Below are 14050 nucleotides of genomic sequence, written 5' to 3'. Positions count from 1 at the left end.
TCAGTGATTATTCTGCACTTGGAAAGAGCTCATTTTTCAAATCATTTCTTCTCTGGATTCCTAGGAGGTGAGGGACAGGTTGGGTGGGTGTCGTAATACTGTGCAATGCTGGTATTACCCCACCAGGTGTCGCTACTGCGTAGTGCTGAGCAAACAACAACACAAAGCACTGATATTGGGGAGAAAGAGCTGTCCAGATTTCAGGACAAAGAGCAAATTGTAAATTTGGCGCACTTTTCCGACACTTTGGCCAGTCCCCACAAAAGGTATCGGGTTTTGGGTTGCTTTTTTGGGATGGACTGACATGGTTACCATCGCTCATTGCACCAACGTTTTCCGTGACTGAGTGGGCCAAACCATCCCAGCTTTGTAGGGGAAGAATGAAGCGCTTTTACACAAAATTAAGCAACCAAATTGAACAAATGGGGCGAGAGAAAGCTCCCAATTTCTGAACTGTGGCAGGTTAAAATTCTCACCCCAGAGAAGACCCACGACGGAAGGGACAAACCCACATGAGTCTTGGATCATGTGAGCTTGGCCCTCGAGGCCTGAGATTTTACCCATGGCACAAAAACTCTGAGAAACATTTCCTTCAGCACAGCACCAGATGTTACGCTCTACGTTGCTGGTTGCATCAACAATGGAGGCAACAGATATCATTTCTCATTTTTTTGTCATTGGGCCACAACATCAACAATAACAGCAGCAAACAAAGACAAAAGCCTCCTTAAAAAATTTAGCTTGGGTGTAAAACACACACACACACACACACACACACACACAAAACCCAGAAAATAAGCAGTGTTATCAGGCATGTGGCCCCAAGCAGACTGGAAAAAGAGGTCACTTTACTGTAGTGTTAGACATTGAAATCTCTAAAGGCCTATATAGCTTTCGATCTACTGTGGTGCATGAAGCTCACCAGCCATGGACTGGTCCATAGCAGAGACGCCAACAACCTCATTGTCCCAGGTAGTGAAAACAAGGAGGCTTATTGGGTATCTAGTGGGAGGCTGGGGAAACCTATGCTTAGGAGATGACGGAAGGTGTACTCCTAGGAGATATCTAGGACGGCCACAGCTTCCAGAATCCATACTTTGAAAGGGATGCGCGGTTTGGCAAGTCATTGATACAGAAAGTTATTTTAATTTTTGTGCACCTGACGTCAGACTGGAAAGAGGAAGAAAAAGTGTGGCAGCCTATCTCTTCACAATAACTGCAAGAGGGACACCCCTGCACCCCACTATTGTTGATGAAAGTGCCCTTCTGATCGTAGACGATGAGGACCCATTTTGTGTGTGCCCAGGCTTCCAAAAACATTCCCCAAAAGGGGAGTTTGTCAAGCCTTGACTGAACGACGTGAGCCAATGAGGGCTGGGGGTTGGGAGACCGCTGGCTGGACCATGAGACTCTATACTCTGATGGTGGTGAACAGGTTCAAAGTCACTTCTGGCCATTTGGGGCAGGGGCCTTCCAAAAACCCCAACGCCACCTGATTCGTGCAGCTGTTTGAACCTCACCCAGACCACAGCTCCCTGACCTTGGGCCCTAAGGTGCTGTTGGACCACAATTCCCCATTATCCTTGACCACTGACCCAACTGGCTGCAGTTGGTGTGTCTGTAGCACAAAAGCAACTGGAAACCCAAGGAACACTGGTGTAGACTCTGAAACACGTCTTTTAGGGGGGGGTTCAGCATCCCTTCGCACATGGTGTTGTGTTTGTGCACGATTTTGTCTAAGCACCTGGCAGGGTCAGATCCTGGGCTTTTGCTATGTGGCTCATGGAATCACATACGAAAAGGGGTTCCCCTCCCTTTTTTTTTAAAGTGGGGTGCTGTTGTTGGGACAGCTTGAAAGGTCAGGCGTTTGATCATAATTCTGTGGCGGGACTGCACAACTCTCCTTAAAACATTCCTTTACAGCATCCATCACCAACTTGGTGCCCTCCAGACATTACTGTTTACTGTAGTCTAGCAGTGGTTCTCAACTTGTGGGTCCCCAGATGCTGTTGGACTACAACTCCCATCATCCCTGAGCTCTGGCCTTGCTAGCTAGGGGTGATGGGAGTTGTAGTTCAACAACATCTGGGGACCCACAGGTTGAGAAAGGCTGGTCTAGAGGAACCAGGTTGGCAAAGGTGATGTAAAGGTAAAGGGACCCCTGACCATTAGGTCCAGTCGTGGCCGACTCTGGGGTTGCAGTGCTCATCTCGCTTTATTGGCTGAGGGAGCCGGCGTACAGCTTCCAGGTCATGTGGCCAGCATGACTAAGCCGCTTCTGGCGAACCAGAGCAGCGCACGGAAATGCTGTTTACCTTCCCGCCGGAGTGGTACCTATTTATTTACTTGCACTTTGATGTGCTTTCTAACTGCTAGGTTGGCAGGAGCAGGGACCGAGCAACGGGAGCTCACCCCATCACGGGGATTCGAACCGCCGACCTTCTGATTGGCAAGTCCTAGGCTCTGTGGTTTAACCCACAGCACCACCCGCATCTCTTAAAGGTGATGTGCAGGAATAAATAAATAAATAAGGATGTACCTCCGGCCTCAAGGGAGGAAAAAAGGAGGATGGCCGCATTACGAACCAAATCCGAATTCTCAGGGAAAGCCTGACCCACACTGCAAACATGGACCAGCTTTAACAACTGGTTTACATCTTGGTGGGTGAGGATTTGTGGGAATTCCAGTACTTTTGGCACCCCTGCCCCCTCCTTCTGGGTAGAGTACAATTCCCAGAATCCTGAGAGGAAAGGTCCAGGAAGATGTGAGTGTCTTAAAAGATGGCTTTTGGAGACTTTCCTCTCTCATCTCTTGCAGTCCCATGCCAGTTTGTCTGAGCCAATCGGCCCAGAAATAATGTCTAAATGGCAGAGAGCCTCAGGACCACCCCATAAGTATTGGCTACCACAATGGTGGTAGGGAAAAAACTTTTATTTGACAGGGGGAACAGAAAGAGCAAGGTATATTTTTAGGCGGGCTAGAAAGAAAAACACAAGAGTTTAGAAATAAGGGCAGGGCGACAGCTCCTTGTTTGGGGCACTTGCACACCCAAACACTCCCTCCGCTGGCGCAGTCCATGCAAACTCACAAGAGTCGGGACCTAAAGGGTCATCCATCCCAACCCGCTGCAAAGCAGGAATGACATATGTAGATCGGGTTGGTGTGGGATATTTACAGGGGCAGCTCCAGGTCCGAGCCACCCCTTGGCATGCCCTAGTGTTGGTTGGAAAAAGTGGGGAAACTGAGCCAGTTGTTAGCCAGAGGCCTCCTGCAGTGTAGGCGCAGACCCATATATTAGACATTTCCTCCTGCTCCCCAGTGCATATTCCCACACAGTTGGGTCTCTCCAATGTCCAGCCAGGCTCTGGGCCACCCATTTGTCTCCAATACGGACTTTGCAACCCACCCCAAACACCTTCTGGATCTTGAGAAAAAGGGAAATGCAGCGAAAAACAAAAGCCTTCAGCATTGTGTGCGCGTCTGTGCGCACGTGTAGGCTGGGGGGGAGAGGAGTTTGGAGAGGACGGCATTTGCCACTCTTGCGAGTCACGGCGTTCCCTACCTCTCACATATAGGTTTGCGGGTGAGGAGTAGCGCACGCCGGCGCTGTTGCTGGCCACGCACTCGTACTTCCCCTGGTCGGTCTCTTCGCTGCTTTCGATCTGAAGGCCACCTGGAAACGGGAGGAGGGTCCGGGAGCGGGGAGAGGAAGGGAAACGTGTTAGTTCAGAGGACCAGCAGCCCAGGAGGAAAAGGGCAACCTCTTCCCCGCTTCCCTCTCCATCGCAGCTCAACGCTTCCGGCGCTCACTCGGTGTTTCTTCGTCTTACCCAAAAGCGGTGCCCTGCTGCAATCCCGAGAAGGCTTACTCACCAGCTGGGCTCAGTGGGAATTACTCACTAGTAAGGGCACGCAGGATTGCGACCCCAGCATGCTCTTGTTCGCATAGCACAGGTAATGGGTGAAAACTGGTAGCCACTTGTGGACATGGGCTTGGTTCACATTATTCATTCTTCTCTCACCATCGATAGCTCTCCTATCTATCTATCTATCTATCTATCTATCTAGGATCTTACATTACGGCTCTCCCCAGCCAGCGTACGATTCTCAAGCTCCCTCTCCTCCTCTGGCGCAGCTGCATGTTTCGATTGTTGGGCCTGAGAAAAGTTGTTAATGCTAACTATGGTTTATCTGCTCTGAACACCAGACCTGGAAACTGTGGTTAATGTTAACCATGGTTTATCCACTCCAGAGTTTGGATCCAGGAAGTGTGGTTAGTGTTAACCATGGTTTACGTGTTCTATTGTTTAGACCTGGGAAGTGTGGTTAGTGTTAACCATGGTTTATGTGTTCCATAGTTTAGACCTAGGAACTGTGGTTAGTGTTAACCATGGTTTATGTGTTCCAAAGTTTAGACCTGGGAAGTGTGGTTAGTGTTAACCATGGTCTACGTGTTCTATTGTTTAGACCTGGGAAGTGTGGTTAGTGTTAACCATGGTTTACGTGTTCCATAGTTTAGACCTAGGAACTGTGGTTAGTGTTAACCATGGTTTATGTGTTCCAAAGTTTAGTTTAGACCTGGGAACTGTGGTTAGTGTTAACCATGGTTTACATTTTCCAAAGGTCAGGGCTGGGAAGTGTGGCTAGTTTAGCAGCAACCATGGTTTATCTGGGCAAGCCAGGGACACCAACCAGTGCCTAAAGTTGATTTGTTTCAACAAACCATCGTTAAAATGAACGCTTGCCACACTCTGCCCTGGCTCAGACATCTTGCCAACTAACTGTGCAGCGAGTTCAAACTGGAAACAGATGTTTGCAATCCCCTCCGGGAAAGAGATGGGGGTTGAGGAGTATGCAAACCATACAGTCGTGAACACAGTGCTTAGTGCTATGTGCATGCCAGACTGCAGCCCGATGCAGGAATTTGCATAAACCGAGCTCTCCATCTAGAAAAATGTGAGCCAGCAGACTAAGAGGTGTCACACAACTTCAGAGGCTTATAATGCGCTCTCTCGGCTCAGGCTAACCCTCTGACTTCACCATAAAATCAGCAGAGGTGGCAGAGAAAGCAGGTGGTGCTGGCCACTCCTGGAGAGGAAGAGGATGAATATCCTCTTTGTCCATATTCTTCACCCTCTATTCCCTAGCTTTACAGACCTCTGTCCAAGACCCCACAAAAGGATAAGTCTATCTATGGTGAAACAGACCCTCCATGCTCAGAGGCACTGTTGCTAGAGATCAACAGTGGGAGAGGAACACTGTTGGCTTTCCAGAGGTATTTCCAGAGGTAAATTATTATCCTTGGTCTGATCCAGCAGAGCTTCTCTTAAGACATTTAAGATATATTTTCCTCCCCCCCCCTCCATTTTTACCAGAAAATACAAATACAATTGCATTAATTTCCCAATTCACAACCGTTTCGGGTTCAAATTAAACCTTACCACTTTTGTGGACTGTGAAGGAGAAATGATTTAATAACGGGAGTGATTTTATAATAGTTAAAAGGAACCACAAGGAAAACCAGAAATACACCTTCGGTGCTTCTTGGCGCTATGTTTGAGCCCACATCAAAAATTGCAAGTGTGGCGGGGAGCTTGGGAAGTCTTCCTCCCCTGGCCCCAGAGGACCTTGGGAAATCTTCCTCCCTTGGCCCCCGACAGACACAGCGGCCAGTTCCATCCATCCAGCCAAGGAAAAAAGAGAATTATACACGTATTGAAAATAAATGCAGAATTGAGGGAAGGAAATAAATGGGTGGGGGGTGGGGGGGAAGTCACAGAAGACAGGACAAAAGGCAGGACAGTAAATAAACACCCACAACAATGAAAGGTTGACAAAACTCCAAGATTGTTATTAATATATATATTTTTTTAAAAAATAAAAAAATCACACAACTAACACAGAACAAGAACTGGTTATAATCGAGAGGTTGAGGTGGCAAATAGGCTAGCAGGGAAAGTGAGCGCCGTGTGGGGCAGGTGTTTTGTGTGAGTGTGCGCAGGGTGTTTTCTTACCTCGGATCGGAGTACCTTCTGCAAGGAAAAACAAAAGAAAAAAGAAAAACAAAACAGAAGTGAAAACGAGCGGGGAGGAAAAGAGTGGGAGTTTTTTTTGTTTTTGTTTTTCGTTTCCCTGGACGTGCCAGTGGGAGAAAGGACTCTGAGGAGAAGGAAGGTTTGGATCCTCCTGGTTGGAGAAACTCTAACACTGTCCTATTTTGAGTGGGCTGAGAGATGTAGAAGTACCGTATTTTTTGCTCTATAAGACTCACTTTTTCTCTCCTAAAAAGTAAGGGGAGCGAATGCAGGCTGCGCAGCTGTCCCAGAAGCCAGAACAGCAAGAGGGATTGCTGCTTTCACTGCGCAGCGATCCCTCTTGCTGTTCTGGCTTCTGAGATTCAGAATATTTTTTTTCTTGTTTTCCTCCAAAAACTAGGGGCGTCTTGTGGTCTGGTGCGTCTTATGGAGCGAAAAATACAGTACTTAAAATTCTGAATGGATGATTTCATGTTCACTTCGGCCAATCAGGAAGGCAACAGCTGCGGACGCCATCGGTCGCCCAAGAAAGCACCCAGGGGGAGGAGCCAACACCTGATGGTCTAGTGCGGCTGCTTCGCAGGTAGAACGTCCCAGGTTCCATACCGGTCATCTCACTGGTCAACAGCTACGGGTCAGGAAGCAGTTAAATAGGAAAGGCCTCTGCCAATCAGACAATTCTTTGCAATGTTATAAAACGGCAGCTTTTCGTCACAGGACACGTGCTTTGACTGCAGAAGGTCCCAGGTCCAATCTTTGCTTAAAAGGAACCCTTCGCTGCACTAAACTCTGAGCTGCTGCCAGTCCGAGCAGAGAACAATGGCCCGGGTGGGTAAGCAGACTGACTTGGAAATAGGCAGCTTCCTACGAACCGTGAGCCACTCTCAACATGCTCAGATGCGCTATTGTCCTCCGAGGATGGGTCAAAATGGACATCCAGCATTGAACCCAACACCCCAGTCCAAATAGCTTCATGGGCGTTCTCCTCAAGGTTTGGGTTCAAAAAGCCTTCCTCATAAAATGGCAGGATCCTTCCCCCGCTCCCAGCCCCCACTGGCTTTCCAAGAGATTGCTGCACATCTCAGTCAAGAAATGTATTATCGTAAGAAGATCTCTAGGGTTTTACTCCGATCCTGAAAACAGAACAGGTTTTGCAAAGCACGGCCCATTCTTTCAAGTCCAAAAAACTCCCCCTTTGCAGAATCTCCAAATATTGGCATTCCCTGGTCTTGCCAAACATCATCAATGTCTGCAGCAGAGGCATTTTGCTGGAACCTCTACGTCCGCCCTGAAATAACCGGCTTTCTTTTTTAAGAGTTTAAATGTCTCTAATACTCTCCCCCCCCCCAAACTTTCTAGATGAATCTGCCCTGTTTTCAGGATAGGGGTAAAATAAACCACCTAGTTATTATGATTAGTTAGTGTCAGGTGGGTGGGGAAAGGGCGAGATGTTATTTGGTTAAAGCTGGTTAAGGTTCTAGTTAGAGAATCAGCTTCTGGCTGGACAACAGGCTACAAAAAACGGGAATCTACAGAAAGGCGTTAGTTAGCGTCTAGTTAAGGTTACTAGCTAGTTAATGTTAATCAAAGCAAGGTATGCTCGCTGGAGGAAACAGTTTGGAAAGAAAAGAAAAGGAGTAAGGAAAGGGAGGGAGTGTTAACTTGGGCAAATCTCTGCAGAGAAACAGCTGGCTGGTTTTAAAAAAGGCAGCGAGAGAGAGAAAGCAAGGGAGAGACGAGGGGAAAATTAGCAAAGGGTTGTGGATTTATTCAGTGGAAATAGAACAGCCTTGAACTATCTTTCCGTCTCAGAAAATCAGGCTTGGAAACGAAACACATGCAAAAATCTGCCATCTGTGACAACAATCTGGAGCAATGCGGGGACAGGACAAGTGGGGAGAAGTGGGGGCGCACTGCTGGTCTATGGGGGTCTGACTCACTTGAAAGGCATCTTTGCTGCATCACTGGTGTGCTACCGCACAACAATTATTTCCAATAGGAACAAATTATCTGGAGCCTACGAGGGCTTTCAGGGTGGGGGGCGAACATCAAATGTGGGTCTTGGGGGGAGAGGAAAGAGGGGTCCCCAGTCCCAAAATGGCGGTGTCCAGCTGGCATGGCCAGAAACCATCACCTCTGCAAACCAGTGCAACCCCAGTGACGGCTTGTGTTGATAATCTTTGTGAATATCCAGGTTGCCACCCCCTTGCCCTGCCTTCAGGTCAGAAAACTGGGGTCTATAAAGGTAAAGGGACCCCTGACCGTTAAGTCCAGTCACGGACGACTCTGAGGTTGCGGCGCTCATCTCGCTTTATTGGCCGAGGGAGCCGGCGTACAGCTTCCGGGTCATGTGGCCAGCAGGACTAAGCCGCTTCTGGCGAACCAGGGCAGCGCACGGAAACACCGTTTACCTCCCCGCCAAAGCAGTACCTATTTATCTACTTGCACTTGGACGTGCTTTTGAACTGCTAGGTTGGCAGGAGCTGGGACTGAGCAACGGGAGCTCACCCCGTCGCGGGGATTTGAACCGCCGACCTTCTGATCGGCAAGCCCTAGGCTCTGTGGTTTAACCCACAGCGCCACCCATGTCCCAACTGGGGTCTATACCTGCATCCTATTTGCCTGTGAATGGGATTTGCTCCCAGTTTTGCTGCTCCTGGTGAAATTTTACATGTAACGCCATGGGAAGGCAAACTAAGGCCCGGGGGCCAGATCCGGCCCAATCGCCTTCTAAAACCAGCCCGCAGACGGTCCAGGAATCAGCCTGTTTTTACCTGAGTAGAATGTGTCCTTTTATTTAAAATGCATCTCTGGGTTATTTGTGGGGCATAGGAATTCGTTCATTTATTTCCCCCAAAAAATATAGTCATCCCCCCCACAAGGTCCGAGGGACAGTAGACCAGCCCCCTGCTGGAAAAGTCTGCTAACTCCTGTGTAACGCTGATGAACACTTTTTAGAAAAACCTTTCTCCCCCTCAAGATTTCATTCCAGTAAGGCCGGCCCTACCATTAGGGGAAATGACCCAGCCATCTTTAGGCAGAAGATACTGGCATCAGCAGTGGCTGTTCACCCTAGTTCTCTTCCTCTCTGGAGGGAAGAGCTCTGTGCGTCACAGAAGCCTGCCTTGCACCCCCTAAACTCGCATTCTTCCCTCTCAGGGGTTTGTATGCGGAGGGGATACTTCGCCAACACCTAAACGGTGTTGCACAAAGAATGGGAGACAGGGATCTCGTCCATCGCATCAGGTAGCTGTTGCCACGCGCTAGCCCTGAATTGCAGCAATCATAGAATCATAGAGTTGGAAGAGACCACAAGGGCCATCGAGTCCAACCCCCTGCCAAGCAGGAAACACCATCAGAGCACTCCTGACATATGGTTGTCAAGCCTCTGCTTAAAGACCTCCAAAGAAGGAGACTCCACCACACTCCTTGGCAGCAAATTCCACTGTCAAACAGCTCTTACTGTCAGGAAGTTCTTCCTAATGTTTAGGTGGAATCTTCTTTCTTGTAGTTTGGATCCATTGCTCCGTGTCCGCTTCTCTGGAGCAGCAGAAAACAACCTTTCTCCCTCCTCTATGTGACATCCTTTTATATATTTGAACATGGCTATCATATCACCCCTTAACCTCCTCTTCTCCAGGCTAAACATGCCCAGCTCCCTTAGCCGTTCCTCATAAGGCATCGTTTCCAGGCCTTTGACCATTTTGGTTGCCCTCCTCTGGACACGTTCCAGTTTGTCAGTGTCCTCCTTGAACTGTGGTGCCCAGAACTGGACACAGTACTCCAGGTGAGGTCTGACCAGAGCAGAATACAGTGACACTATTACAGTGGTGCCTCGCAAGATGAAATTAATTCGTTCCGCAAGTTTTTTCTTCTTGCGAGTTTTTCGTCTTGCGAAGCACGGTTTCCCATAGGAAACCTTCCCATAGGAAGCCTTCGCTGCCGACCAACAGCATTTTAAAAGCCCCCGGGACAGCGGAGGTCTTCTGAAGGCAGGCGGTGGGAGAAAGTCTTTGCTCCGCCCCGCCTGCATTCAAAAGCCGTCCGGGATAGCGGAGAAACGCGCTGCGCTTCTCCGCTATCCCGTTAAGGCAGGCGGGGGGGGGGAGCAAAGACTTTCGCCCACCGCCGGCCTTCCTGGACCTCTTCTGAAGGCCGGAGGGGGGCGAAAGGCTTTGTTCCCCACCGCCAGCATTTAAAAGAGGTCCCCGGAGATTTCCCTATGGGCTTTCTTCTTGCGAAGCAAGCCCATAGGGAAATTCGTCTTGCGGAACGACTCAAAAACGGAAAACTCTTTCGTCTTGCGAGTTTTTCGTTTTGCGAGGCGTTCGTCTTGCGAGGCACCACTGTACTTCCCTTGATCTAGATGCTATACTCCTATTGATGCAGCCCAGAATTGCATTGGCTTTTTTAGCTGCCGCGTCACACTGTTGGCTCATGTCAAGTTTGTGGTCAGCCAAGACTCCTAGATCCTTTTCACATGTAGTGCTCTCAAGCCAGGTGTCACCCATCTTGTATTTGTGCCTCTCATTTTTTTTGCCCAAGTGCAATACTTTACATTTCTCCCTGTTAAAATTCATCTTGTTTGTTTTACAAACTGCCAGGTGGAAGTTCTAGTGGGCATGGTCTGGCTCGGCTCATGAAGAGTTATTTAAACTACTGGGGGTGAGGGCAGAAGGAAAATTTATGAGGGGGGAATAAACCAGGACTACAGGGCACAGGTGGCAGATTTTTATTTTTTAAAAAACCTGTTGGAGTTTCACATCTAAGAAGCTGGAGAATATTTGCAAGGTGAGGAAGGAGTTGTAGAGTTGGAATTCCGACCCCTTCCAGGGCAGGAATAAATTGATTTTGAGAAGAGTTCCTGCTTTCCCCGTATACTCCAGAACAGTAAAGGTAAAGGGACCCCTGACCATTAGGTCCAGTTGTGACCTGACTCTGGGGTTGCGGCACTTATCTTGCTATATTGGCCGAGGGAGCCAGTGTACAGCTTCCGGGTCATGTGGCCAGCAGGACTAAGCTGCTTCCGGCAAACCAGAGCAGCGCACAAAAACACCGTTTACCTCCCCACCAGAGCGGTACCTATTTATCTACTTGCACTTTGACGTGCTTTTGAACTGCTAGGTTGGCAGGAGCTGGGACTGAGCAACGGGAGCTCACCCCATCGCAGGGATTCGAACCGCCGACCTTCTGATTGGCAAGTCCTAACCCACAGCGCCACCTGCGTCCCTCCTGAACAGTATATTGTGGCAATTGCCCAGAACTTTGCTTCTGGGGCAGTAGAACGGATATTTTTATTTGGTGGGCGGGCAGTGGTGGCATCTGGCAAGTAAACAAGGTTCATAATTTAAAGGGACACTTTGTGAATCGAGACCGGGCCGAGAGCTCCCGAAGCAGGAAAGCAAGGAAGGAGCTTGTTTTACTCCTGGACCCCCTTCTTAAAAGGCTGAATCAGTTATAAGGGAATCGTAGAATCAGAGAGCTGTGCAGCTGGATGCTACCCCAAGGGTCATCCAGTCCAACCCCTGCCCCCTGCATTCATCAGGAATCAGCAGTCACACTGGACTCTATGGGGGGATGGATTCTCAACTTCCTGGCGGGGGGCCCTTCGTTTAGACCATCCATTAATAAGCAAAAGGGGCAGGCTGGAGTACAACAGGTGCTATAGCTTGTTTATTTGAAACCATAGCGGACCCTGCTTAGCTTCACAAATGGGCTAGCTACTCGGCCAAAAAGGAAGACCCCCAGAGTGGCTTACTTAAAGAAAAGCCAGCTGCTTCCTTCAGGGTTGGAATCTTAAAAAAAAACAACCCACCACAACGCCAAAGGAAAATGCATTGGGAGGGAGGAGAAGATAAGCAAACTCAAGTATTTTATTGCAAATCGTATATGTCTGAGCTGATAAAATGTTATATGTCTGATATAAAAAATGTAGACTACCTTGAGACTACCCGCCAGAAGTCCTTGGAGTTGTAGTCCTTAGACCAGGGGTCGGCAAACTACGGCCCCCGGGCCAAATCTGGCCTGAGCGGCCATTTAAGAACCCGCCGTGCGGGCAGAGACTACCAGTGATGGCGACAGAAGGAGGAGGCTGAGCGGCGGCAGCTCTGCCGATCAGACACCACACCTGGTTTACCGCAGCGATGTCTGGTTGGCAGAGACGTCGCCACGCCACGCTGAGGTAAACCAGGTGCAGCGTCTGATTGGCAGAGCCGCCGCCGCTCAGCCTCTTCCTCCTGCCGCTGCTGGGTTCTTAAATGGCCGCACGGGCAGAGACTTCCGGTGACAGTGACGGGAGGAAGAGGCCGAGTGGCGACGGCTCTCTCCGATCAGACGGCGTGCTTGGTTTACCTCAGCGTGGCACGGGGACGTCTCTGCCAATCAGATGCCTCTCCCTCCATCACCAATCAAACGGCACACCTGGTTTACCTGTGCACTGGGCCGCAGCCAGCGGGGAGGGCGGCGCGTTCCCGTGCGGTGATGGCGGCGCGTAGATGCGCGGCGCTGGTAGCAGCAGCAGCAATGCCTGCTGTGGACCAGTGGCTGCCGAATCTCAATGGCTTCATGGGGCAGAGCTGGAGCGGCTGGGTGGAGAGGGCTGGGCCGGCCGCTGCCGAGACAGGTGAGCGCACCTGCCCTTCCCGTGGGCTCGGGAGGCGGGACGTGCCTGGTTTACCCCCGGCCAGCTCCCTCTAGCTCCCCGCTCTCTGCCAATTGGCTGTGTGTGTGCGCGTGTGGTCTGGCCCTCCGAAAGATTTAAGGGACAGCGAACCGGCCCACTGGGAAAAAAGTTTGCTGACCCCTGCCTTAAGACTCCACCGTAGCAAACGGGGAAAGCGAAATTAGGAAGCTGTCTCATTCCCTCGTCTGGACAGACCACAACTTTTAATTTTATTTCAGGGATTCCTGCCTCCCCAACCACCTTGCGATTTCCAGGAAATTTCTAACACACAGTTGTTAAATGTGAAACTCCAAGCCCCAAATCAGTTTGTGGGCGGGGGCAAAATGAGACACGATGCAGTTTTAAGGTAGCTCACCATATTGTGTTAGTTGGGATTCCAGGACGACTTTATTTTATAACTACCGAATTTACGTAATTTTGGGAGAGTTTGCATTTTCTTCTTTTCCTTGTAAAGAGCCATGAGGTTTGAGACGCCGGTAATTTTTGCTTTTAGGTGCCTACGACAACCTCCCAGGTCACAAAGGTTTTGTTAAAAATGGCAGAATATCCCTACTGAAAATAAAGGCGTTAGTAGAAAAGTCAAGCCGCATGCCTACTTTGTAAGGGTGTGAGGAAGCTGTTAAAAGAAGGAATTAGTTTTTAGGGTGGAAGGAGGGTGGGGCAGGCAACAGGTTTGGGGTTGACTGGTTATCAATTTCTTTAAAAAAAGAACTATTAATATTTAAGAAAATGAAGAATTGACTTGATTTATGTGGAAAACACACTTACCAAAGGTGTCTGAGTGAAATAAAATTAAAAAGGAAACAGAAAAGGGGAAAAAAATTAAAAGTGTGGTTATAAGCCAGTTACTTTTAAAATAAATATTTCCAAAAAAAAAAAACCAAAGCCAACGACCCAACACAGGACAGAACATAGATAAGACAGAGGTTATCACACACAGAAGTTTAGACATTGATTCCCAGACGTGACAGCTGAGGTTCCCCACCGCCTCCCCAAACGAGAACTGGAGACACATTTCATCCTTACCTTCTGAAAAGGTTTACTTTGAGAGTTATAGGAGGGGAGAAACTGCCGCACTCTCACCGCCGTGCCTCTGTAGGAGCCATTGATTGGGGGAATGGCATACTCAAAAGAGGAAGGCACCAGGCAATGGACTCACACAGAGAAGCAACATGGAGTATTCACCATGTTGGCCATTTTGGGGGGCGGTTGGAGGGCCACTGTCCCTCCAAGCATGCTATCAGGCACCCTTTGGGAACACCTGGTGTTCGCGCGATGCAAACGTCCAGCCTGAGCGAGGTCTTCTGCTCTTCCTCTCGAGTCGCCCGTGGCG

General features: G+C 49.3%; 1 protein-coding gene across 7 annotated transcripts in view; it reads right to left on the bottom strand.

Annotated features, from left to right (window-relative positions):
• The window catches only part of PTPRS (protein tyrosine phosphatase receptor type S), a 322165-nt gene that overhangs the window by 120352 nt on the left and 187763 nt on the right, over positions 1–14050 (bottom strand). For all 7 annotated transcript variants that reach the window (XM_053372614.1, XM_053372613.1, XM_053372616.1 and 4 more), the window contains exon 6: positions 3563–3673. In XM_053372614.1, coding sequence (XP_053228589.1) covers positions 3563–3673 — 111 coding nt within the window. The remainder of the gene's footprint in view (positions 1–3562; positions 3674–14050) is intronic.

Source organism: Podarcis raffonei, chromosome 18 (genome assembly GCF_027172205.1).
Source record: "Podarcis raffonei isolate rPodRaf1 chromosome 18, rPodRaf1.pri, whole genome shotgun sequence".
Taxonomy (NCBI): domain Eukaryota; kingdom Metazoa; phylum Chordata; class Lepidosauria; order Squamata; family Lacertidae; genus Podarcis; species Podarcis raffonei.
Note: the sequence above shows the minus strand (reverse complement) of the source record. Positions and strands in the feature narration are given on the sequence as shown.